Below are 26,426 nucleotides of genomic sequence, written 5' to 3'. Positions count from 1 at the left end.
AGTTTTTATTTTCGGTACAGATTTTAAAATCACATTATGTAAAAAAAAGCATATTAGTCAACAAAATTACGTTATATGGCCTAACTTTCGGGTTTCACGTTCTTTTCTTTCCTTAAAATTTCTTTCTTAGATATAATTATGATAAATATAATTATGCCATAATTATAAGAGATATCATTTAATACTAAGCAATTTAAATTTGATTATTTAAAAATAGACTTCAATTTAAATATGATTCTCTATCTCTATCTATTATTAAATTTTAGTATATATCAGTCTTAAAATTTGATTAAACTTTCATTAAGTTAATTATAAAAAAGACATCAATACCCTTATTTAAATATATATATATATATTAATCTCAGTTAAGGATATATATGTCCTAATAAATTATTAAGATAATAAAATTGTTAAAAAACAATGTGCAAGGTAATATATTTTAAAAATAAATAATTACCTATTGAACTGATAATATTTTTATCTTTATTATACTCCTATTATATCTTTAAGTATCTTAATAATTAGATCTTCATCTAGGTGATTTACAGAAGAAGCTCTCTAAATTCTAACTTCTAAAAAGAAAAAAGAAAAAAAAACTTATTAGAGATCACGTGGCGAAGCCCCCAAGTTATGGCCACGATTAAACCGCCTGAGGCGGCAATGTCTATTTCCATACTGTCACGCACACGCTTCTGACCTCCCTCACACGTGCCAAAGTGTTGGAAAAGGCGAGGCGAGGCGAGGCGAGGACAGAAGCCGGGGAATACGAGAAGAAGCTGAGTGGGCACAGCAGGTGGTGAGAAGCCGACCTAAATATATCTCCGCCGAGACGAAGGCAGAGTCGACGACGGGAGAATCCCCTTCAGGGTTTGGGTTAGGGTTTTCATCTCGCCTCTCTCTTCCCCGCGATGGAGGAGTGTACTTGGAGCTTTTCCGACGGCAACGTCGCCGATCTTGTCGAGAGCCGGCGAATCCAATCTTACATGGTAATTGCTTCCCCTCTCTTCCCCTTGCCTTGGATTTTGATCTCGTCTCCTCCGTTTATTGATGTGAGAGTGGGTCTCTTCGTTTTCTTTCCTGTACGGATTTATAATTGAAGGCGAAATTTGTGATTTGATGCCTTGTCGGGTTGTAATTTGACTAGATTATTCCCAGAGTGGATATAATGTTGCCTGAGGAAGAACGAGGCCGCTTTTCCTTCACGGGATGTGCTATTGTCGTTTTTTTTTTTTAAAATTTTCTCGGTATCGTCGTGCTCTATCACACCTAGATAAGGTGGAGTAGTCTTTTGTAAGATGAAGAATATATTTGATCGCAGTGTTGACTTCTTGTCTTCTTCCCTCTTCTCTCCGGTGATACTTCACATCCATTTTCGTACTATGGTTATGTTCGTTTTATACAGATTTATATCAAAGATTAATGTGAACCTCCCTTATGAGCTTGTATGTGCATAGGCCTTTGACAGTCTCTTCATATTGCGGGTTTACTAAACCACTACTGTTACTTTTAGAGGGCATACAACTATTTGTAGTGAATTCATAGTGCATGTCTTTTTGATGGAAAGTTTTTACTTGTGCTTGAACTAAAACAGGTTATTCTTGTTGTAGGACAATACCAAAAAATTGCAGTCGCATTCCTCTTTGATACAACGGCTTGCATTGGAGAAAGATATGGAGGTCTGTGTTGTTTGCTTCTATGGGCTACTAATACTTATTTTTCTATCCCTAAATTTTTTTCATGCAACAAATAGCACGAACTTGTTTTACTTTGCTAAGAAAAAATGGGGTAAATTGGGAGAAAGAAAGAGGTTGCAGACTTCTTTTACTTTGCTAGGATAAAAGACTGGTCGATTTGGTGAAATTAAGAATCTGAGAGCCATGGATTTGTTGCTGCATGACCAATGCCGCACCAACACCACACATGCCTGGCTAGCCATGGCGAGGCATGTGTGCAAGCCAAGCATGGTCTTTAGGAGTGAAAATACTAAGAAGAATATTGAATTGCAGATGGATTCAGGAAATACATGTGCTCATTATTGTCATCATCTTGAAAAAGAAGTGGCAAGAAGATACTTGCAGATGAGGCTAACAAGTTGCAACCACCTTTGCAACAAATGTGATTGCAGGAAGTGTTAACAGAAAAGATAAAAAAGGTGGAGTGAAAAGAAAAGAAAAGAAAGGAGAAGAAAAGAAACAATAAGAAAAAAAGAGAGAGAGAGAAAGAAAATGGGTAGGAAATGTAAAGCATCGTGCCTGAGACTTTAGAACAGCAATAATTGATGTCCACAGTTAGATTCAGATTAGATCCAATTTATAATGCAATCCACATATAGTCTGCATGAAAGGTCAAAGTTAGTGTTTACAATTGAAGTTGGGCCGAAACTAAGGGAAAACTGATTTTGGCCCTAGTTTAGGATCAGTAATGGCTAGTACCGGTATGTATCTGCTGATACTATGAACCTTAATTGAGACAATTACTAATCCACAACATATCGGAATAAAAATATAATATCTAGATCAATTTAGAAGAAATTGTGGATCATCCATATGAATTAATGTTAATCTCATATCCGTGTAGAAGTATAAGGTCCATTGTTAGATCTTTAAGCATGGTAAGGAAGGGAAAGAGTTCTTGGTGTATTTCTGAAGAGACATAATTCAGGTGCAAGACTTCTTTTCTGTTTTTTTTAGTGCAATATTTTTCTGTGTAATATGAATAAGATCTCTGCTTTGGCTGCTATTTTTACAGTCCTTGCACTTTAGGTCTTTGACTTTGATGGGTAGTGTCAAAGTAAGAGGAGTTGACTTCCAACTAATTTTGATTACTTATAGACTTATAATGATGCCAGTATCTTGATAAATCCTTGTAATGGTGTGGGTTTCTAAGTTTAGACTTTAAAGGAGCTGAATACATAGGAGAAGATATTAGTTGTGAGCAAGAATGAGAGGAGGCCAACAACCACAGTATTGTCTCTGAGAAAGAGAAATGTTATGATGTCTCTACAAAAGAATGGTCAGGAAAGGAGTCAAGCAAGAAATATATTCTACCTCTACTCATTCTAAAATGAATTCTAATTATACCTTTTATGTGTTATAAATTAGAGTAACGCCATATAGATGAGCATCATTGACATCAACAATTTCACGTTATTGATATTAACAATTTTGTTTTGATGTTTGACCAATTACTTTGTGGATAGTAATGCACTATATATTAGAATAGTACTAATTTATTTACATATTAACCATTTGTTAACATCAATCTTCTAATTAACGGAGGGTTCCTAGGAGCAATTAGAGATACCAGTTTGTAAATCATTAAATTTTCTCTCTTTTTGTAATAGTGTTTCCATTAATTTTGATCTTTTTAAATCTTAAAACGACAAACTGTTTTGAACTATGGAAAAATGCTTTTGTACGTCTAAAGTAACGATCTAATCACTAAAAGATACATGAAGAGGCAGATACGTTTAGGTACTTTAATCCAAGGTTCTAAATATTGGTTTTGGAATTGGGTTCTTGAAAAAACAATATGTATTGGCCATATCGACTGGTTTGGACAATTTGGAGCGGGGATCGACTAAATCGGCTGTATCGACAATCCATTTCGGCAATACGGATCGAGATCGGCCGATACTTGATTCCATACTTTAATCTATTAAATTCTAGGTTGTAATTAGTGTCTGCAGAAAAGAGAATCGTTTTCTTTGATTAGACTCTGAAAGCCATTCCTGTTAGAATGCTGACTTATATGGATTGCCAATATTGCTGACTATTTTTATTGTACCTCTTGGCAGGGTCATCAAAGTTGTGTTAATGCTATTGCATGGAACTCAAGAGGCTCCCTTCTTATATCTGGATCAGATGATAAAAGAGTTACTTTCTAAACTTTTCTATCAAATGTGATTTTCAAAAGTAACACTTTCAGATACACACATTACGTGAACCATTTTTGTATATGTTGATGTAAAATTGTAAATAATATGGTAAAGTTTAAAGATGACAATAGCTTTTCTTTTTCGTTGGCATTGGGTAGCATCTTTTTATTTAGATTACATCATTGAATCTCTTGGGGATTGAACAAATAAAAGGGATCTTATTCATTATGTTTGTTAATTGCTTTCTTCTTCTTCTGTTGCCTTTCTGCAGATTAATATATGGAGTTACGCCAATAAAGGGCTGTTACATACCATTGAGACAGGGCATTCTACTAATATATTTTGCACAAAATTTATTCCGGAGACATCCGATGAGCTTGTTGTGTCGGGGGCAGGAGATGCAGAGGTAATACTGACAAGAAAGAGATTCCTTCATTTATTGTTTCATGCCTAGATAATGTTCAGGAGATTTAGGTGAGAGGATTAGTGATTCTTTTCCCAGGTTCGTCTCTTCAATTTGTCTCATTTAAGATGGAGAAGACCTCAGGAAATTGCTCCAGAACCAGCAGCTGTTTACCAGTGTCACTCGAGGAGAGTCAAGAAGCTAGCTGTAAGACCCCATCTCAATTTACCACTACTACATATTACAAGCAGGTCATGGAGATTGCTCTTTGCATGAAGTCAGGAAGACGCTATATATTTAGTAGGTTCACAAGGATATTTTTTAAGGACACCTTCTCTCTCAGCCCTAGCATTGGTGGAGTCTTTGTGCATTACATGGTTACACCTTCTTGGTTATATCTTCCTCCAAGCCCTAGCATTGGTGGAGTCTTTTTGGATTACACTTTTTCGGTTACATCGCCCCTCCCAGCCCTAGCGTTTGTGGAGTCTCACGTGTTACACCTTCCTTTTGTCACATACAATCTCTTTGAGATTTTGTTGATTTTCACTATTCGAATTTTCAACAGTATCAGGGTTTTATTTTTCCAGATTTAACTGTTAACCACTTAATATGATTCTGGGCTACTGCTGATGGTCAATAATCTTGTGTCTAGGTTGAAGTTGGAAATCCTAATATAGTTTGGAGTGCAAGTGAAGATGGAACTTTACGACAACATGACTTCCGAGAATGTTCTTCTTGCCCACCGGCTGGATCCTCAAATCAAGAATGTCGTAATGTGCTTGTAAGTGGTTAATTTACTTCAGGTTTTGTTATCTGTTCTGCCCGATATTTTGTATTTTTTCCATTATTTTGATAAATTTATCTCTTTCTTCTTCTTCTAATACTTGAAGAAGGCTTGTTGTTTTATCTCTAAGGGGCTGTTGTTTTCCAATGAACTGCACAAGGCCAGGAGTCTAGCTCAACTACATGACTATTCTGCCTACTGATTTCAATTTATTAATTTAATTGCTAAATAAATATTATTTTTTTTGAATTAAGGAGGAATATAAATGGTAGATATTATTGACTGCTTGTATAGTTGCATGTCTTCACTGCCTTCCTTTTCTTGTATTAAGGACACATGATATTACAAGCATGTCCTTGTTGGTAAGAGTTGTGAGATGTTATCTAAACATTTGGTTCTGTACAGTAATATTATAAGTAGGTAAATTCTCCACAGCATTGCATGCATATAGATGTTTTTCCACTAATAACAAGCTTATTGTTATGCATTTTATCATTCTATCGCAGCTTGACCTACGTTGTGGGGCAAAAAAATCACTAGCTGATTCTCCGAAGCAATGGTTCGCTCTGAAGTCTTGTGACATTAGTTCCACTCGTCCCCATCAGCTCCTTGTAGGTGGGAGGTAAATTTTTTATCTTCCCCATGGTTACTCCCTTTGGACCATTAAACTGCATAGTCATTGACTGTTTTCTTGTATCTTAATGTCTGCACAGTGATGCATTTGCTCGTTTGTATGATCGAAGAATGCTTCCACCTTTGAGCTCTTGCCGGACAAAGATGAAGCCACCTCCTTGTGTTAATCTTTTCTGTCCTGTACATCTTTCTGAGCGTGTAAGTTAGATGTTTTGGCATAATGTTGTGGATTTATCATCTATGGAAGTACTAAGAAGTTCTCAAATAATATAAGAGTAATTTGCTTAAAATGATTGTTCTTTTTTGGTGGCCTGTGTTTCTTTAATTTTAAATCCTGTAGATGTTGATAGTGGTTCAATTTTGCTTAATTGGTAATATGTATTCACAAAAATTCTTGTGATTGCAAAGTTATTTGTTGCACAACTGGTCTTCTTAAATATTTTGCTCTCTTTTCCTCCATTTTTTCCCAGAGAAAATCAAGCTTGCATTTAACACATGTTGCATTCAGCCCAAATGGAGAAGAAGTTCTCGTGAGTTATAGTGGTGAACATGTATATTTGATGGATGTTAACCATGGTATGCTTGCTTTTCTTGCTTTAACCAGCTACTTTATTATGTCTTTATTTATTGGTGGTTGGGTTCTTGTAAGGAATATGCTTCTACAGTTCTACTTGTTTGTAGATATCAGTCCTACAAAAAGCGTTAGGCTAAGACATAGCAGGAAAAAAGAAAAATGTCAATTAGTGGCTGGCATATCCCATGGCAGGTCCTTAAGACCATCTAGGGGCATACTATCTTTTCACATTATTAAGTATCATATTCAATGAGAGATTCAATTAACATACTATGTAACAGGTAAAATGTGATCTTCAGGCAAAAATGAGACTTTAACTCTAGAAGTCATCAATTAGGTCATGAGAATAGAAATTCGCAAAGGATAGAGAACAGTGTTGGACAAAGATATAGAAATTGAAAAGATATCATCTACAATTGTGACATGTGTGGTTATGAATATTTTTTTGTGCTGATTTTCATAATTTTCCCTATATAAAGCTCCTCGATAATTTGCTTTCTTTTCTTGAATTTCAGATGATAAGAGCATTTTGAGATATACAGCTGATTGTGTTCCAAATCTACTATACTTAGCTCCTTCCCCTAGGGAACCAGGACGACCTTCTCTGCAACCATCAGCTTTCTCAGGAAATATATCTGCAAGAAAATATGATTTGCAAAGGGTGGGAATCTAAATTTATGAAATGTGTATTATTACCTAAGTTTCATTGGTCTATTGTTATTGCTAAATTTTATGCCTAATTTGGGGCCTTTCCGTAGCTTGAAATGTGCAAGAAATTAGTCCAAGTTGCTGCTAAGATGTTGGAAATCGGTTCTGAATCTTCTAATCTATTGTATGGAGTTGAGATATGCAATGAAGTACTTGATGGAAAAGGCCCAGATATTGGCTATGTTCTAAGGCATGATTGCTTGTGCATTCGAGCCTCACTGTTTCTTAAGGTTTGTCATGCTTTAATTCTGTAATGCGAAAACTGAGTTTTGTCTGAAAATAATTAGCTGTGATATTCAATTACAGAGGAAGTGGAAAAATGATGTTTATATGGCTATCCGGGATTGCAACAATGCTCAGAGAATTGATGCTTCATCATTCAGGGCACATTATTATATGACAGAAGCACTCCTACAGGTATTTTAAAATGATATTTGTTCAGTAGGTAGACCTCATTCTTAGGTTTCGTATATATAGTGCAACATTAATAAAGATGCCTTTTTCTTAATATGCATATCAATTCCTGCAGCACCTTCTCATTCTGAAAACTTGCTGCTTATGTTATTTGGGAATAGTTAATTCTTATTGGCTTCCTATTAAGTTTGGAATCAAATATATCAAATGCGTCTGACTTGTTCATCTTCTCCAGCAAGAGTAATTTCTCTGTTATTCATTTTTGTTAGATGCCCTCTCAGTTTTCTCTGGCCTTCTTCTCTAATCATCTAGTTTCATCTTTTCAATGTGGAGGTATATCTGATCTGTACTGCAATTCATACTTTTTGACAGCAATGTTGGTATCTGGCATTGTTCATGTTCATCACTAAAGTCATTTCACATTCTTATACTAGCTACCTTCTGTTGAAGGAAGGCACTATAATTTGTTCATATCTTTTTCTGCTCTCATGGTTTTTTTTCCTAACTCTCTTATGGATCCGTACATTTAGTTCTCCATATTTTCGCTGAACTGCTCAGTAGCTTGTCATCTACCTTACTGAGCTCTGCATGAAAACATGAGTTCTAGGGTCAGTGAGCAAAGAAATGAAATTTGTCTGTATCGTTCAAACAAACTGTTTTGGTAGATTTCCCTTGTCAATTTCTGAACAAGGAAAACATCTCTAGCTGGCTGGCTCCTTGTACATGATATCTGAGCTTTGATCATTTTTACCTGGATTTTTACTTGGAATCTTTTGCAGTTGGGAAGACATAAGGAAGCTTTTGACTATGCTGAGGCAGCATGTAGTCTAGCTTCATCCTCCGAGGCTGCAGAGCAAGTAAAGAGTGTAAAAGAACGTCTTATTGTTGGTTAGTTCCTGTGGCAGCCTTTGAATATGCTGTGGCATTCATGTGTTTTTGAATCCTTTTTTTTTTGTGCTCTATTTATTAGAATTCTCTCTTATACAGCTGAAGCTGAGAAAAAGCAAAAAGATCTCGAAGGGACTACTAAAAGTGATCTGCGGCATGGAAGGTTGAGATCCTTAAGTGATGTGCTGTTCAGGTCAGATCTCAGCAGCTCGTCTCAAGAAGGCCGAGATGACAGAGAAGATTCTGATTATGAGGATGAAATGGAGTTGGACTTTGAAACATCAATATCTGGTGATGAGGACCGTGAAAATGAATCAGGCATCCTTCGCGGAAGTTTAAATTTGAGAATTCATCGGAGAGATGAATCACCTAGAGAACATCTTAGTGAAAATGGTTCACATGAATCCTCATCAGTTTCTTCTCATTGTGAGAATTTTGCTTATCAGGTTTTCTTTCTTCTTTTAATTTTTAATTATGTGAAGCTGAAGTTTCCTACTTTGCCTGCGCTGTCTGTTTAACAATTGAATCAATCCCCTTCTTTGGACTAGTGCATTGTGATTTTCATTTGACATGTCCAAATCATCGTAGTCTATTCTCGCTCCAGAACTTCTTCATTATTCTATATTATCTAGTATCTGCAAACCAACTGTAGAACTTTTCTTTTAGCTTAAGGGATACTACAACTATTACTAAACACATTAGAAGCACTTTATTGTAGTATGCCTACTGCATCTCTACTCTGGAAATTCATTTTGATTTGCTTACCCTCTATTGGTTGACTTATGTACATCTCCCTAATAATTTGGTTTCTAAATTTCTGTTTCTTTTATTAAATTGTATTATCCTGTATGATGCAGCCTGAGGTTGCAATTGATATGAAACAAAGATATGTCGGACACTGCAATGTGGGAACAGATATTAAACAAGCCAGCTTTCTCGGCCAACAAGGTAATCTAAGCAACTTTTTGGTTTGATAAAACTAATGTCAACATTGTCACTGCAATGCTGAGATTTTTTTTGACCCATAAATAGTTTCTGATCATAATCTTACCAACTTTTTATGATATTGTTGTTTGTGGGTGACTTCACATTAGGCTCCTATAGTTCAAATTTTTAATGTCTTCTTACATATGCGTGATACATAATTACATATGTGCATGTATATCTGCTAAGCCCCGTTGTTGACTCCATGAACCTTGTAAAGATTGATTAGCTGATCTGTTGTGTGTGTGCGCGTGCGTGTGTGCGTATATGTGCATCACTTTTTGTACTTCCCATAATTTTCTTATATCATCATGATGTTCTAAATGGCTACCTCATTGCAAGATCAAGTTAGTCTGGAGTCTGGACATATTATGTATGCGTATCGCATATATACTCGTTGAAATATGAATAAATAATCATCTAAATCTAAAATTCTAAATATCTATGTATACCAATGCAGAAGAATCAAAATTCACAGAATACTGTTCCTAAGTAAAGTTTATTTCATAAAATCTGATGTGATCTGTAAAGGTGGTATTTGCATATTTGTCACTCCTTAACTTCTTTATGTACTAGATGCTACAGAAATTAGCAGCCATTGTTGGCATACAGTTTGGATTCTGTATGCCTTCTAGCTACTGTTTCATAAGGAAAGAAAGTTCTGACTTCTACTTAAATGCATGTAATGAGTTTCGGCATCCTGTCTGACTCGTTTTCATATGGATATGTGCTATTCATGCTTGATCACAGTATTTCTTCTGCTGAATGAAACTTTTGCAGGAGAGTTTGTTGCCAGTGGAAGTGATGATGGAAGATGGTTTATCTGGGAGAAAAGAACAGGAAGACTGATTAAAATGCTTGCAGGAGATGGAGCTGGTACTGGCCTTTTATTTCTTCAGTGAAACTTTCTTTAGTGTCCATCATCTTATGACTCTGTTTTCTTTTCTAGTTGTGAACTGTATACAATGTCATCCTTTTGATTGTGCTGTTGCAACTAGTGGAATAGATAGCACGATAAAGGTATGTTTGATGAAGGTAAATTTGAAGAGTTGAACTCTTTTTTCTTTATAGTTAGACTATCAATTATGTATTGCAGATTTGGACACCACATGCAGAAGTTCCATCAATGGTTGCTGGAGGAACTGCAGGACCAGAAACTGCTGATGTGTTGAGTGCCATAGAAAGCAATCAACGCCAATTGTGCCGCAACCGTGAAGCTATGCTGTAAGATTATCATGACTATATCTGAACTACGAAAGCTGATAGGTTTGATATATTTATATATAAAGACGGAGCCGTATAATTGCCTTCCTGTAATGAGGTGTGAATGTTAATTCTGATATTCTATCATTTTCTGTCGCAACACTAGTCATGGGATAGTGTTGCAAAAGTGCTACTGATCCTGAACTGTTTTTCCCTCTTTTCCTTCTCTTTTTTCCTTTGTTTTTACATTATCCTTAACATCATCTGTGCTTTCCTAAGATGAATTTGTTAAACAGACCTTTTGAATTCTTGGAGCGGTTCAGGATGCATGAGTTTGCTGAAGGAACTCTACATCCTTTTGAGTGTGCCCAGAGCTGATAGATTCTGTGAATGGCTTAGGTAATATTTGTATTATCTTAAATGGGAGTTGTTTGTACATTTACATTTGCTACTTGTTTATTTCTGATCTAACGTGTCCCATGATATGGGACAAGTAATGAAGGTCGATGGCATGTGTTACACTTTAGATACATGTCAGTATACATAAGATAGACAATTTAAACATGACATGCTATGTTAAGACTCAATACAGATGGTGGTCCGTTACATTACATTGCAATACAATTATTACGATAGTGCAATTGCTTTAGTGTGCTTGATTGAGCATTGTTATAGTCATCCAGAAAGGTCCCCCGAATGCTGTTGTTTCTGATTCCTACATTGATTACAATTAGTCAGATAGAGATATCATTTACCGTAGACACCTGGAATTAAATGCTTCAAACATTTAAAGGGGCTCTTTTGGGGAATGTGAATTCTGGATAGAGTGACTGATGCTATCTTTTCTTTTCTTTTCTTTTTTCTTGCCCAGTGGACAGGAGTTTTATTACAATTACCTCTCGAGAAGGAACAGACATTCTGGTCTTGGAAGATCTTTTTTTAGTTTTTTTAAAGATGGTTCCTTAGTGGAGACATGTCTTGCAGTCCCATGGTTTCGCTGATACCTGGATCATAAGAAGGTGCTGAAGCGACTATTATTTTTCATAAGACCAGAATTTCTCAAAGGTTTAGAGATTGGAATCTTTTAAAGTGTGCCTTGAATACTTACCTTGTGCATAAACTTCTTGATGATGATAAAGTATGCTCTCTTCAACCTAAAGTTATTCATTGTCAAGTACATGTATATATATGTTTGTGGGCCGATGTTAGTCTCACAACTATAACTTTTGTATTGCAGAGAACAACCTTATGTATAGATAGCCATTCACTTGTATATTGGACAATACAAATCCTGATAGCTTGCATATCAATGGCAGTCAGAGAGATTAAAGATTTACATTGAGCGCAATATGTTATCTTATTCCTTAAGAAGGCCTATTATTAGTCATCTACTTCTGTAGCTTGTATCCTTTAGTTGCCTGTTTGCTGTATACTGATTGATATGTGAAGGTTAGCAATGAAGTTTCTATCTTTGGTATTTCTATTTTTACTTTGTAGTTGGACTTTGTATCATACATGAAATTCATCCCCAATCTTAACCTCTGTCGCAGGTGATTTTAATTTTTGGTGTTTATGTGACAGGAACTTTGCCGTAAATACTACAAATGGTGATAGTTTTGAAAGTTAGGATGGTTTTGATTTCACGTAAATCGAATGTTGGGATGAAAAAATATAAATAAAATATTAGAGGAAGAATAAAACGAGATATATTAATAAATATTTGACGTTGCAGCGGTTTTCGGAGAGTGGCGGACGGTCAAGAATGGTGGTGGACGGTCGTATAGTAAGGTGGCTGCCAGAGAAATATGATGGCTAAAGTTTGAAAGTTTTGTAGATTCTAGGACTGTGATCTATTTCTAGAGAGGTAAAGATGATTTAACGGTTATGATAAAACGGTAAATATATTTACCAGTAAGAAAATAATTAAATTTAATTAATTCTCAATACTTGGATAATTAAATAAAGAAGTTTAGCTCTAAAATTTTATACGATTCAAATTAGAATTTGCCTTAAATATTTATATAACTTAGCTGAATTTGTTTTGATAGCTTATATAATTTAATTAAATTTGTCTTAGTGACTTATATAATTTAATGGGATTTGTTTAAGGGCTTACATGACATAACTAATCTGTCTTAACAATTTACATAAGAGATAAATATAAATTAATTAAATAATAAATAAAATTAATTCATCAGGCTTAATGTTCTCGTTATGCAATTTGATTTTGACCCGGTTTGTATTATGCCGAAGCATTTTAGTTGTACAGTTAGATTTCTCTGTGATGCTTGGAGAACATGTTGTAACCATAAATTTTTTGGGGATGTTGTAGTGAATTAGCTATATATCAACGGTTTGATGTCTCCTGTTCATTGGTCATATGTTCTTATATAGTTAGTTGCTTATTGGTGCCGTTGTTACATACAGGAGTGAGCAAAAATTTGCCGATGGGTAAATTTCAAATTTCTCGCGATGGTTGTGTTCCATGGGAAGTCCCCATACATAAAACGGTATATAAAAAATCCATGGGGCTTCTTTTCAAATTTCCATTGTTAGCGTGAGGGCATCGGACACCTCGTACATGGACTATGGACTATGGACTATGGACTAAGGACTAGGACGAAGGAAAGACATGCTCATTAGGTCGTACCGTTCCCTGAAAACTTCTGATGGCACAGCATTGAATGACTATTTTCTCTCTCAACTCGTGTCTTCATTTTCCACAGTACTGGGGGCACAACGTATAGATATAAATTGCTCTCTGGTGCGCTGCACGTTCCATAAAGCACAAATAGACAGAAGAACGAACCCCTAAGCTGTTTTAACAACTTAACATGGTAGTCCATGGGAGACCACAAAAAAACAAATGGAAAGAATAATTAAACAAGATAAATCATATGTCATATGAGTATTATTTCTCAAGAGCTTCCTCTTAGATTTATTGTAGTAGCTGTCGGCACCAACGACCACAAGACTTGGACTCGGTTTAGCGAGAGTAATAATGCTGTCTTTGGCCTGTTTCTCATAAGGCTGGGAAATCTCCCAGCAATATCGTGTTGCAGTTTTTTGGATGATATACCGAGTGATGAGTTTTCTATCTCAAAATTTCCTAGCCAATTAGGCTAAGATCAGCGTTAAGGAAGAGATGAGATAGAAATCTTCCAGCAATATTGTTTTTGATTGATTGTTAACTTAGGAAGTTCTCATGACTGGATTCTTTAGTTGAACAAAAATTAGCTAGAAAAACAAACATATACTATTTTTTTTTTTGAGAATTAATGAGCGAAATACGAAAAACAAACATATTAATTAAAGATCGTATTGCCAATGTTTTAGGATAAACACATTAGAGCACAACTCAAACTTAGATCCTTGATAGCAAGAACAACATGAAAGGGCCACGAAGTTGGATGGTGCTCAAATAGTTAGAGGGGCTTATATGCTCATCATTGCCTCTCCCTTTCATCCCGTTGCTGCTCCGAGGTCATCGACTCCATCCCATGAGAGGAGCTTATCTCTAAAGACGTTTGTGGTGGGCTCAATCTTGATGGCCTCCCAAGTTTCCCCACCCTACCGTAAACCCTAACCCTCCTCTCTCCTCTCTCCTCTCTCCTCTCTCAGTCGCCACCATAGCACCACTTGCCGTCTTCTCATCTTCTTGTCTAGGCGGGGTCTCTTGTGGGTGGTGGTCCCTTAGAAACCCCCCTTCGACTCCCCCGTTGCCGACATCCCCTTGTGTCATAGTTAGGCATTTGTGGGCTTGAGTATTAAGGTATCAATTTTTGTTTATTTCTCTCCCATTCTCTTTTTATTTATTTTTTCTTTCTTAGGTTCTGTTTTAGTGTTTCAAGGTGTTACAGATTTATAGCGTCGGTTATTCTATGGTATCGATAGAGCTACAGTACACGGACTTTCCTTTTGCCTGTCTTCTCTTAAACCTCTTGCGTGCTTCACTATAGTTCTGCCGTTGATGGCTTTAAGAGAGAGAGGCTTATTTGCTTGCAATAACAACACCCTTTCTCTTATGATTCCTAGTTGCAAGAGTGCTTATACTTGGTATTATTTACTTGATATTATGCTTAATTTGTTGTTTGGTCTATGTTCGATCAAGTTTGGCCTTGTACTCAAAGATTATCACCCTTCCTCCTCTTCCTTATGTATCCAGTTATAATAATAATCGTTGCTTAAAGCTTAATAAATTATTAGTCTAGAGACTTTCCATCTAATCCGTTATAATATTGCCATGTATAATATTCTATTTGGAAAATCTTCCAAATTAAAATTGTCACCTTTCTTCGACCATCGACCATCGACCAATAGTATTGTATAACCGGTCAAAGTCAAAATCAGACCGTGCTTCCCATATCCAATCATCGAAAAGGGGAGTGAAGATATCAGATTAGAAGTTTAGACTGCAATTATTTAATCTGGTTGATTGATTCGATCCACGCCACGGTTGGCTTTCTCCAGATGCTCGGTACATTGACCCACAGGCCACAAGTGTCACCATTTTTTTATATATATAATACCAAAATACCCTTACCAACTAATTTATATTACCAATATACCATGACCCTGTCCTTTAATATCCAACCGTCCAACTCCTCGTACCTCACGGATGGATCTGACCGTGTCCAACGAAGCACCTCCTACTAGCGCCAAAAACCACCCTACTTTTCATCGTAATCACCAATCTGCCACTAATGGAGACCCTTTCCATAAAGAATACAATGTATAAGGTATTGCTTATTCCCACTTCCGTCCCTTATTCTCCTTCCTATTCTACCTTCTCTTTGTATTTATTCTTTCTCCTTCCTCTTCCTCTTCCTCTCAATAGTAAACGACTTCTCTTTTTTCTTGGTAATGAAATGGGAAGCAAAGGAGGCGTGCCGCCGCCACCGCCGCCGGTGGTTTGCTGCATGTGCGGCGATCACGGCCTGCCGCAGGAGTTATTCCGGTGCAAGGTCTGTTTACTCCGATCCCAGCATAAGTAAGTACAAGATCTTACCCAGATTCATGTTAGTATTCCTTTTTAAGAGTTCTTGCATCCAATTACTAGTTTTTGTTCCCATGTATCCATGAACTGGGGGCCTTATTCTTATCTATTGGTTGTCCAGCGGATTTCTTATTCTTATCCGAGATATTAGATGAGAATAAGTACTATGGGCTGATAAAAGAAACTTATTCATACTAATTTGATCGTGTCCTTGTTTATCCCACTCTTGTCGGCATTCTTTGAATCTGGAATTGGAACTATTTCGATGATATATTGTAACCAAGCATACATCCCCTTTAATCCTTCTTGGATTCAAAATCTTATAGACAAAATAAATCAATTAGGTGACACAATTTCAGTCCTTATCTCATGAACGTTTTCTATCCTCGTCCACGCAAAAGGAAAAGGAAAAGGAAAAGAAAGAGAAGAACAGCCAAATCCTCAGCAATTTATTCTGATGGCGACTCTATGATTCTTTTTGCTCGCTATCCAACTTGGCATTATTTGTCACTTAATCAACTAGACTTCATGAATATTCTGATAAATCCCTTAATCTTTGTCTCAATGGAGTATATACATCATTTTCTATTTTTCAAAAAAGAAAAAGAAAAAAGAATGCAAAGCTAACGCTTCACCTTTTAAGTATGTTTTGCTGCTATGGCTAAATGGTACATATGATACTGCTAATATACATTATATGCTTCACTTCACCTTGTGATAGTATACGTAGCTAGTAGTTCTCTAACTTTATTACGAATATCCATACATATTTTGCACGGCTTCGTTGTAATCATTTCATCATGATCAGATATTGTAGCGATCTTTACCCAAAAGTCGAGACATACCGTGCATGCAATTGGTGTCTAAGGGAGGAAGGAGCAAAGCCAGCACCGAAAGAAGAAGTTGTAGACAATCATAAGAACTCAATCTCTTCTTCAAATAACATCAGCAGTAGTGGTAACGGAGGCGGCACGTCGGGGCTGAAACTCCATCGAGGAGCCTTTTCGACGCAGCTAAATAAGCCTATCAAGAAGCAAAGATTGTTGAACCGATCGATGTCGGATGTAACCGAGAGATTGCGATCAGAGGAGGTCTCGCGGAGCTTAGTGAAAGGAAGGCCAGTGTTTAGAGGAAAAGTTCGCAGGTATAAGCTCTTGGAGGAGGTCTCTAGTTAGGTAACATTCTTCATATGTGAAGATTAACACATCAAAAGTCATATGGCATGTATGGTTTTACTTACTCATAGGAACCACTGAAGGTTGATGGGGGGGAGTGATGTCAATGTTTTCTTTTTATGAGTAAGCAAAGAGAGGAATATTTCATGTGGCATTGAATGGTAGAGATCGAATAAATAGGAGAACACCCGTCAAGGTTATTCTCATTTTGGCATGTTTCCTGTTGCTAGCTATCAATGAGCCTCTGGAATTTACTTGTAAATTTACTAGGAAATTGGTCCTTTATCTAGTCTTAAGTAGGATTCCATGCGAAATGAATGTGTGGTTGTGACTTCTTATTAGGCATAGATTGAACACATTATAATAAAGCAAGCTACTATACAACATGTTCTCTAGAATGAAATTAATACACAAAGTAAGTGGTTGTAGTATAGTGATTTGGGTGATGGTTCTAATTCCTCTCTCCACCAATGCAAAATATTCTAGCTAGGCTAGGTTACATGCATATATCTTATAGTATATAGCATATGAGCAATCATACCGAATGGGAGATATACACAAGGGTCTCTCAATCTATAGTGATCCTCTTAGCACATCTTTTTCTCTATCTTATCAATAAAGTGATGATGATGATGATGTGAGGAATGGGAGACAATCTTGGCCCCATCCAACTCATGCAAAGGTTAAGGAAGTTGTGGTGCATGATGCACTGATGTACGGAAATCTGATGGGCATAGGGAAAGCTTGGGCCCCACAATTTGGTGTATCGACGTGTCACTTGTGGTGGGTCCACTTTGACTTAGCCATGTGTGTGTGGGTCACCCCCAAGGTTTGGTGAATCATGGCACAAACTTGGGCCATTTCCCCATTGCTGGATGGACCCTGGTGGGTTAATTTCCATCATGGCCATGGAGGGAAACATGAGTTAGGTGGTGGTAGTTGGAGAGATTTAGAGAGAGATGGTAGTGGTAGTTGGAATCTGTTCTTGGTTGGGTGGAGAAGAATTGAGATCAATGAAGCCTTTTTTTCTTTTTCTTTTTTCTTTTTTGGGCTCAACTTATTCAACTAACATCAACTATGTCTGAGAGATATTATAATTGATTTTTAAAAAATCTTCTATCAGAATTAACTTATATATAAGAAAGAGAAAGGTTTAACCTCTTTGTCTAACTTATACTTAAAGCTGGGCCTGGTTATGGGTTGTTTTAGCTAATGAGCAGTATGGGCTAATTTGCATACAAAACGAGCTAAGAGCCCAACAATATTGTTACTATACTGGGCCGAAATGAGGAGGGCCTGCCTTTCTCCTTTGCCCTTGCCTGCCACTAATCCAAATAACTTCTCTCTTCATTTCTCTTGGTCTCTCTTTTTTTCTTTTTACTTTTTCTCCGTCTCTTTTCTTTATCAAGGTAACTCATATGATAATGCTATAAAGATTTTAATAAATGGGATATATATATATATATATATATATATATATATATATATATATGTGTGTGTGTGTGTGTGTGTGTGTGTGTGTGTGTGTGTGTGATGTATTAGACTAACAACCAATTGTTTTTTTTTTTTATGGATTAAATGCTTCTGCAAATGGAAGATAGATAAATTAGTCTAAGCTAATTGTCTGAGAGAAAGAGGGTGTAAAAATAATAAATACAAAATGCAGGTGAGTTAGTTTTATAAATATTTCTGAAAAGAGGTGAGTGATGCAAGAGAAAAAAAAAAAAAAAAAAGGAAAAACTAAAACGATTATTTTTATTTCGACGGCGGGTTATTCTGGAAGACTAGAAATGCTATCTCTGAGGTCCAAAGCCCGCGATATGCCCTCCCATCTTCTCCTCCTCTCCACTCTCCTCACTCCTCCCCTCTCATCCTCCCGAAACCCTTCCCGAAGTACATCTCGCCGGCGCCAATTCCCCACTTCCTCTTTTCCCTCTCCTCTCTGGCTTACGAGAAAGCAGAGGTCTCCTCCTCATTTGCCTTATTCTTCTCCTTATCGAGGCCTCTATTCCCAAGGAGAGATGGGAGACGATTCTGTATCGTATCTGTCACAAAAAGAGGCGGCGGAGGTCGATGAGATCCTGATGGGGCCCCTTGGATTCAGCGTCGATCAATTGATGGTCCTTTCTGCTCTTATACATTCCCTAGTGACTCTTTCTTTTCTAGTCTGGGAATTTCTTGAGACGTCCTTTTGTTTGCAGGAACTGGCGGGATTGAGCGTGGCCACGTCGATAGCTGAGGTAATCCAACGAAAGATTTATCTTTATTGTTGGTTTGGGTTTACGGATACCCAGAAAAGGAATGTGTTTTGTCTATGGATAAATCGCCGCCTTATTCTTCGATTTAACTTCACTTCCCTCTCTTCTTAAAATTAGCTGGACTCTAAATCGTAGTAACTATGTGAAAGCATGAGGGCCCAAACTTAGAAAGACTGTCTTTCCTTCCCAATCCGTCAAATTCGTCTTAAGGGACAGCCATGTAAAATGTTTTGTCATTGGTTATAATTGAAGTACATATGGTTGGAACGCCATCATTCAGCATGGACTGGTTTCTTATAAAGATGTAGAAGTTATAAGTCTAATGCAAGTATCTAGAGGGTCTATCATGATTTGTTGACAATACAATTTAACTAGCCAACTAGATATTTGCAATCATATAGAACATCTTTACTTTAACTTGACAGTTGGTACCTCGAGTTTGAGGTTTGCTCCTGTTTTGATTATTAATGCTTGTGCAAGTTCAATTAGTTAGTTCCATATCTTTACAGGTTTACAAGCTAAGTGAATATCGACGTGTACTTGCCATTTGCGGTCCAGGAAATAATGGCGGTGATGGTCTAGTAGCCGCTCGGCACCTTTATCATTTTGGATATGAACCTTTCATCTGCTATCCAAAACGTACACCCAAGACTCTCTACTCTGGCCTTGTTACTCAGGTACACTCTGGTTCCTCTTGTGAGTGAGTGATGCCATTCTTTTCTCATAGGTGCTATAAAAATATTTACCTTTCTGTAGCTACAATCACTTTCGATCCCATTCTTGCCAGTTGAAGACCTGCCGCAGAACTTATCGGATGATTTTGACATCATTATAGATGCAATGTTTGGTTTTTCATTTCATGGTAAGCTGAGGCCTCATAATTCTTTCTTCTAATTAACTATTATTTCCAATTTTCTATCAAGTATGACATCACCGACAATAAAAGTGATTTTTTGTTTCGTTTTTAGCCTCTAGCTGTTAGATGTTATTGTGCTATATACTCATATGGTTTTCCAAGTGTACTAGCACTTTAAAATCTATGGATCTATGCAATAGAGAACATAATGACTTGATTGTATTATGTCATCATGAATATAATTTGTACGTATTTTTTCTTTTTGTTCTCTCTACGTTATAGAGAAATGGTTTTTCACCTTCTATTATTTTGATAATGGAATCTAATATTATGGCTACAAAATTTCTGAGTGATGTGGCCTAGGGATAAGAAAACATGTCAATACTAAAAAGAGAAGACAGTACCTAAATTCACCTCCAAGGAGAAAATGTAAGGCCTACGTAAATTTCTTTTTCTACATCCAAACATCGTTTTTACAGTAGTATGATTAGATAATTCACCAAACCGTGGGGGAAAGAAAATCAAACCCACCTAATCATAGGGAAAAAGAAGATCAACCCACCTACTTTGTGAGGGGGAGGGAAAAAAAGATAAAGGTGAAATCTCCACAAGAATGATAATTTTTATAATTATCAGAATCGGACGGGACATTGACCCGGTTAGGAATCGGGTCATTGAGTTATTAGTTCAACCGGTAGTTCACCCAATTAGATTGCTGATTTTTTAAAAATATTTAAAAATAATGTATAAATAGATCTAAATAATTATAAAAATAAATAAATATCTATAAAAGTAGTATAATTATATTTATATATCTCAAAACTAATGTTATTTATATAGATACCTTCATGGTTATTTTCAAGTTAAGTTATTTAATATAAAAAGATAAAAATATTATTAACTAAGAGAAATACTTGAAAACAAGAATAAAGATATTTTTGTCTTTTTATATTTAAAAAATTCAAATTTTAACGGTAGTTTATTCCAAGGAGTATTCACACAAAAAATAAGGATTTTAAAAGGTATACGTGCAAAAAAAATTGTATTTGGAGAGATATACATGTAAATATGAACTTTAGATTGGCATACAAGTTTTTTTATAAGGAATTTTCAAGGTATATGTGCAAAAAAAAACTAATTTAAAAACAACATTAGGACTAAGATATTATTAGGATATAAAATAAAATAATTTAATATTAAGGATAATTATGTAATTTTGTAAAAATAGTTGACTCGGCGAGCTCGCTAAAAACCAACCGGGTTGCACGGTTCATCAGTTAACCGTCGGGTTAGTCGATTTTTTACTGAGTCAGTTGCTTATCCGTTATAATAACAAAACCTAACCAGTTTGGTGGTTGGTTCACTAGTCCAACCACCCGGTCCTGTCCGGTATTGATAACTATGATAATTTTAATTTTTCACCTCTATATATAAGATTACATCAAATTATAACTTGAACTTTTCCGAACCTTTCCTAATCTAGTCTATAACTGAATTAGGTCTCTTTTAACTTAAAGATCAACCAAATTCTAAATAACTTGTTTAGAAATAAAATAACAACTCAATCTCATATATTTTAGGGGTTTTAACCAAAATTTGGCACTAAAAACAAATATAATTTTAGATAAAAATACATCTGACAAAAAAATTTAATTGATAGATGTTTTTTTTTTGGGTTCTCTCTAGGTTTTGGAGATATGGTTATTCATGTTGTATTTTTTTGGTAATGGAATTTAATATTATGGCTACAGATATCTGAAGCTTCCAGAAATTTAATCATGTACAGTTGGTAATTTACCATTCTTGTTTCGCAAATAAGCCAATATATCACCTCAAAATAGATTTAACTATCCTAGTTTTATTTTCAGCATTATGTTATTAGAGGTTCTCTACTTTTTAAAATCTACTAACTAGATGATGTAGATGGGTGAAATAACAGAAAAAAAGGCAGATGATGGGATCCAATTTAAAATTCCAACTTAATACAAATATAAACATGCACCTTGAGAGAGTCTTAAAGAGGAAACAAAATGTATGGGTGCATCAGTTATCCTTATATATGCATATTTGTGCATGCAGGCAATATGGATACACATCTTGTGTTTTAAGACTTAAGAGTCAGGCTAGCAGATGATATTGTGATAGTCATAATTATCTTTTCTTATATATTTGTGAACAAATTATGAATGTAGGAACACCAAGACCGCCTTTTGATGATCTTATCGAAAGACTTGTTTCCTTGAAATTTATTGACAATGAACCCAAAAGATCACCAGCAGTTGTCTCTGTTGATATTCCTTCTGGTTGGCATGTTGAAGAAGGAGATATTAATGGAGAAGGAATTAAACCCGACATGCTGGTTAGCATCTCTTCTGGAGTTTTAATACTGAAGTTCTGCATGCAATTCAATAGTTAATTAATCTGAAGTTCTTTCTTTCAGAATTTCTATTAAATTTATATTTCTTGTCTAGATATCATTAACTGCCCCAAAGCTCTGTGCGAAAAAGTTTATTGGCCCCCACCACTTTCTAGGGGGTAGATTTGTTCCGCCAAGCATCGTTAAAAAATACGGGTTCCGGCTTCCTCCATATCCTGGCACTTCAATGTGTGTGAGGATTGGAAAACCCCCCTTTGTTGACATCTCAGCACTGAGGGAGAACTATGTTTCTCCTGAACTTAGCAAAGATCAAGTGATGGCTGACCCCATGGATCAGGTATTACATTCTCTGAAGGTTCTACCTATAGCTTGCACTTCTGTAAGTGTTGCATTGATATTTGATATGCTATTCAGCACATGAATTTTAGAATCATACTAATTCTCAAGAGATCATAGGTCATCATTATCAATTTCTGATATCTACTTACTTTAGCCCTGTAATTCTGTAGTTCCATAAATGGTTTGATGAAGCAGTTTCTGCGGGCATGCGGGAACCAAATGCTATGGCTTTAACAACTGCTGACAAGGAAGGAAAACCGTAGGTCTTTTCTTTTAGCCTTCTTTCAAGCAGTAATGTCTGATTCTTAACAACCTGCTAACTTGTTGCTATGGCTTCATATTTGGGTTCCTGTTTTGTGCAGTTCATCAAGAATGGTCCTGCTAAAAGGAGTTGATAAACAGGGTTTTGTTTGGTTAGTGATGACTTAACCACTGATTTCATGCAATTTTATGCAATCCTGTGCTTAACAGATTCTTGTGACCAATGTTACTAGGATACTGTTTTTTTTATTTGATAGATAATTTCTTGATTCTGGTCAGTTTATTACGCCTATTAAACAATTATATTGTTGTAGATTTTTTTCATTGTGTTTTAATAGGTATACCAATTACGGAAGCCAAAAAGGTCATGAATTGTCAGAAAATCCCCATGCATCACTTCTTTTCTACTGGAATTCTCTTAATCGTCAGGTGATCTCGTCTTTCTTTTCATTAAATCTATATTTTGTGTAGTAATAGTTATCAGAAACATGATGACTTCCAAATGTGGCATATAGTCAATTAGAGGACGTAAGTCTGGCTGTTGAGTTTCTTGGCGCACTGTGTTTTTTCATATTTATAGAAAACTAACTAGCAAAGTAAACTAGTTTAAGAAATTTAAATGATGCATGACCCTTACAGGGAAAACATTAAGATCATAATGTGCTTTGAGGCTGAAAATATTTCTTTGATAGAAGCTATGAAATATACAATTGCATCAATCAAATTAAGGTAAATCAACTAGAAATAAGAACAAAGATTGAAATGAGGAAACAAAAGTAAAGAAATGGAGAAAGAAGCAAAGAAGAAGCATGTTCAATCCTCAATTCAGCAGCTGCTTCACTACTACAAATTTGGGCATCTCGAGGACAACTCCAAATGATTAATAGTTTAATACCTTTGGTTTCAGCTGGAGCTTATGTATTTATAAGTTCATATCAAATTAGGAGGCAACCAGAGTATACTATTGCCATTCCATAAGTATCTTGGATATTGGATCATCTAAAAATGAATCTACTGTCATAAAGCATAAGATGTGTCCATGTCTGGTTAGTCTTGAATCTCTGAATTTCAACACCATGATATGCAGGTAAGAGTTGAAGGATCTGTTGAGAAAGTTTCTGATGAAGAATCTGAGAGATACTTCCACAGTCGGCCACGAGGAAGTCAGCTTGGAGCAATAGTTAGCAAGCAGGTATGATTTGTTTGCTTGCTTCCAAAGTAATAAGAAAAATTACTTAATTACAGAAGTAATTTGGGATGAAGAACTTTTTTCTCATTCCTCAGAGTAGTGTCTTGACTGGGAGGCATGTTCTTCACCAAGCATACAAGGAATTGGAGGAAAAATATTCTGAAGGGTCAGTTTAACAAATCCTACTTTCCTCGCATTGTTTTCCAGAAATTATTCTCTCTGATTTCATTCATAGATAGGCAGAGAGAGTGCTTCTTTTTGATAGATTATTCTCTCTGCTTTGTCTTATTGTATATGTTTGAATTTTTTTAAAGGTTATTTATCCACTTTCTGCTTAATTATATATGTTTCTCCTTGTGCTTTTGAAATTTTATAGAATTGTGTGATAGTTTCATCAAAACATATGATTTTTCATTTCTCCATCCTGATCTCTGTTGTAAATCTAGTGAGGCTAAAGTAACCAAATTTTCTGTTTTTTCCTTTTGACGTTATGATTGCACAGAAGCCTGATCCCAAAACCAGATTACTGGGGCGGTTACAGATTGACACCGGCTCGTTTTGAATTCTGGCAAGGACAGCCTTCTCGTCTGCATGATCGGTATGTTCGTTATCTTCAATTTGAATTGCTTGACAGTTGACATCTTTCCTACCTACTTGTGAACATAGTGGTATCTTGTGGCATCTTAAGTGCATAATACCTTCCTTGCCAGGCTGCAGTACTCATTGAGAGAGGTAGATGGAAGGCAAATATGGCATATTGAGAGATTGGCCCCGTGACTAGTACCTTCGCACTCTGCTCTATAATAATAATGGGAGAGGATCATCTTACTGGATCCATTGCTTACTAATACTCGTCTTCTACAGCTGAGTGCGAAGAGTGTTGTGACCTGTGTTTGATTGCTCGAATTTAATCAAATTGCACCTCCCTTGTGATGTCTACCTAAAAGGAGTTAAGCCAAAATATCAAATCAAAAGACTATTGAGTTATCACTCTGCCATCTGACATTGTTCTGCAGTCTTGTGATCTGAGCTTGATCTGGTCTTGAATTGACAGTTTTGTTGGTGCCTTCTCGTTGGCACCTGACTTGCCGTAAGTGATTCCAGATTTCAGGTTTTTGTTTTGCTATTTTTAGTACCCTTTTTATTTTGGTTCTACCTCAACTAAGACCTATGTAAGTTTAATCCTCTTTGGCAGATGCTTCTTATCCCACCACTTTTTTCAAGACCATGTGTCATCGATTTGTACAACAATTCAGAATTGGTTGAAGGTTAACTGTTGAAGTAATAGTGAAAATTAATGTGACAAATTGCGTCTCATAGTGAGGGCTTTAAATGGTAATGGATGTTTGGGCCTGATAAAATAAACTTAACGCATTGTTGCTCATTGTTTTATGATATTCTAAATCTTCGGGTAGGTTGGTAAGGTTGGTGATTAAATCATGTCGATGATTGAGGATTTGAGTTTAGCATAAATTATGGTCAGTTTCAGGTTTCATTATTCTTCTTTTTTTGTGAGCAAAATAGCTGAAGTTGTTTCAGATTTCTGAAGGGCCCATGCACCTGTTGTCTCTGTCTGAGAACAAATTTTTTGTGCAACACAGCTTCATCTATTGCTGAAGCCAAGAAGACTTATTAGTTAACAAATATATGTCCATCTATATATGCATGGATTAGAGTATAAAAAGATCTTGTTCAAATATTTTAACTCGCCATGGAGCTTGGATTACAGATAGTTCCAGTGTGTACGGACTTAACAGTTGTGCTTATGCACACAAAACTACTGGGCAGTACGGATGTCCATAGAGCATCAAATTTATACTGATGCAACTTTTGCAGGAATAGATCAGATTCCTCCATATGTCTCCTTTTCATACTTTTAGCATTTGTAGTCCTACATGTAACCAGCTGAAATCAAACTATTCATAATACATATATAAGAAACATTTAAGATGATGCTGAAAAGGCAAACATGGCTGTCAATTTTGTCTATCCCTGCGTTGCAATTTGAGCAACACTTACCACAGAAAAGTTCAAAAAGCAAAGTTTCAGCATAACTGAAAGGTGTTCATCAATCTGACATCAAAGCATTTAGATATGTTCAAGAAGGTGCGCCACCATTTCTGATCTCTTTGGGCAGAGTCAATATTAAGTAAAAGAAGCCTTGACCTAACTCTCAACTTTCCTTCCCTCAGGTTGGCCTGATGGTCCTACTAGCTCCTTCCATCTGTATCACCATGAAAAGAGCTCCTTTCTGGATTAGCTTAATGTATATGTGGGCCTTCAAACTCCCTTGATCCCAGCTCCAGTTTATACACTTTCCTTTACTTTGCGGGGAGATGATCTCTTAGCTGTTTGTGTTTTTGATGATGCCTTTTTATCATCTGCTCTCATAGCAAATGATTGCAGCAAAAACATGTGCTTTGGAACTGATAGCATCAAGCTTAGAGAGAAGTGTGTGAGACCTCCTCCCTCATCTTTTATGAAAAAGGAGTCTGCTAGCTCACTGC

General features: G+C 36.1%; 2 protein-coding genes across 3 annotated transcripts; both read left to right on the top strand.

Moving 5' to 3' along the window:
- The first annotated feature begins 698 nt into the window (after positions 1-698).
- LOC140787830 (protein ALTERED SEED GERMINATION 2) lies at positions 699-11,804 on the top strand. 2 transcript variants are annotated; one of them, XR_012108917.1, is made up of 21 exons: positions 699-986; positions 1,608-1,676; positions 3,797-3,874; positions 4,149-4,283; positions 4,380-4,487; positions 4,933-5,061; positions 5,571-5,686; positions 5,778-5,895; positions 6,168-6,273; positions 6,787-6,932; positions 7,030-7,209; positions 7,286-7,396; positions 8,173-8,281; positions 8,381-8,727; positions 9,139-9,229; positions 10,046-10,141; positions 10,215-10,285; positions 10,362-10,489; positions 10,765-10,867; positions 11,340-11,606; positions 11,706-11,804. XR_012108917.1 is itself a non-coding variant. In XM_073136927.1 (20 exons), the coding sequence occupies exons 1-19, from the start codon at positions 909-911 to the stop codon at positions 10,844-10,846; spliced, it is 2,298 nt and encodes a 765-aa protein (XP_072993028.1). In that variant the 5' UTR covers positions 699-908; the 3' UTR covers positions 10,847-10,867; positions 11,340-11,804. The 2 variants fall into 2 exon arrangements, 1 of the variants encoding a protein (XP_072993028.1); XM_073136927.1 differs by having other exon boundaries at positions 11,340-11,804.
- Positions 11,805-18,421: 6,617 nt separating this feature from the next.
- Positions 18,422-25,226, top strand: LOC140780286 (pyridoxine/pyridoxamine 5'-phosphate oxidase 1, chloroplastic). Its single transcript, XM_073125715.1, has 13 exons — positions 18,422-18,759; positions 18,841-18,879; positions 19,407-19,574; positions 19,654-19,759; positions 21,946-22,112; positions 22,225-22,467; positions 22,640-22,728; positions 22,832-22,882; positions 23,069-23,159; positions 23,818-23,922; positions 24,015-24,085; positions 24,422-24,517; positions 24,630-25,226. The coding sequence occupies exons 1-13, from the start codon at positions 18,430-18,432 to the stop codon at positions 24,694-24,696; spliced, it is 1,623 nt and encodes a 540-aa protein (XP_072981816.1). The 5' UTR covers positions 18,422-18,429; the 3' UTR covers positions 24,697-25,226.
- Positions 25,227-26,426: the final 1,200 nt, after the last annotated feature.

Source organism: Typha latifolia, chromosome 1 (genome assembly GCF_019914945.1).
Source record: "Typha latifolia isolate L0001 chromosome 1, TyphaL0001v2, whole genome shotgun sequence".
Taxonomy (NCBI): Eukaryota; Viridiplantae; Streptophyta; class Magnoliopsida; order Poales; family Typhaceae; genus Typha; species Typha latifolia.
Note: the sequence above shows the minus strand (reverse complement) of the source record. Positions and strands in the feature narration are given on the sequence as shown.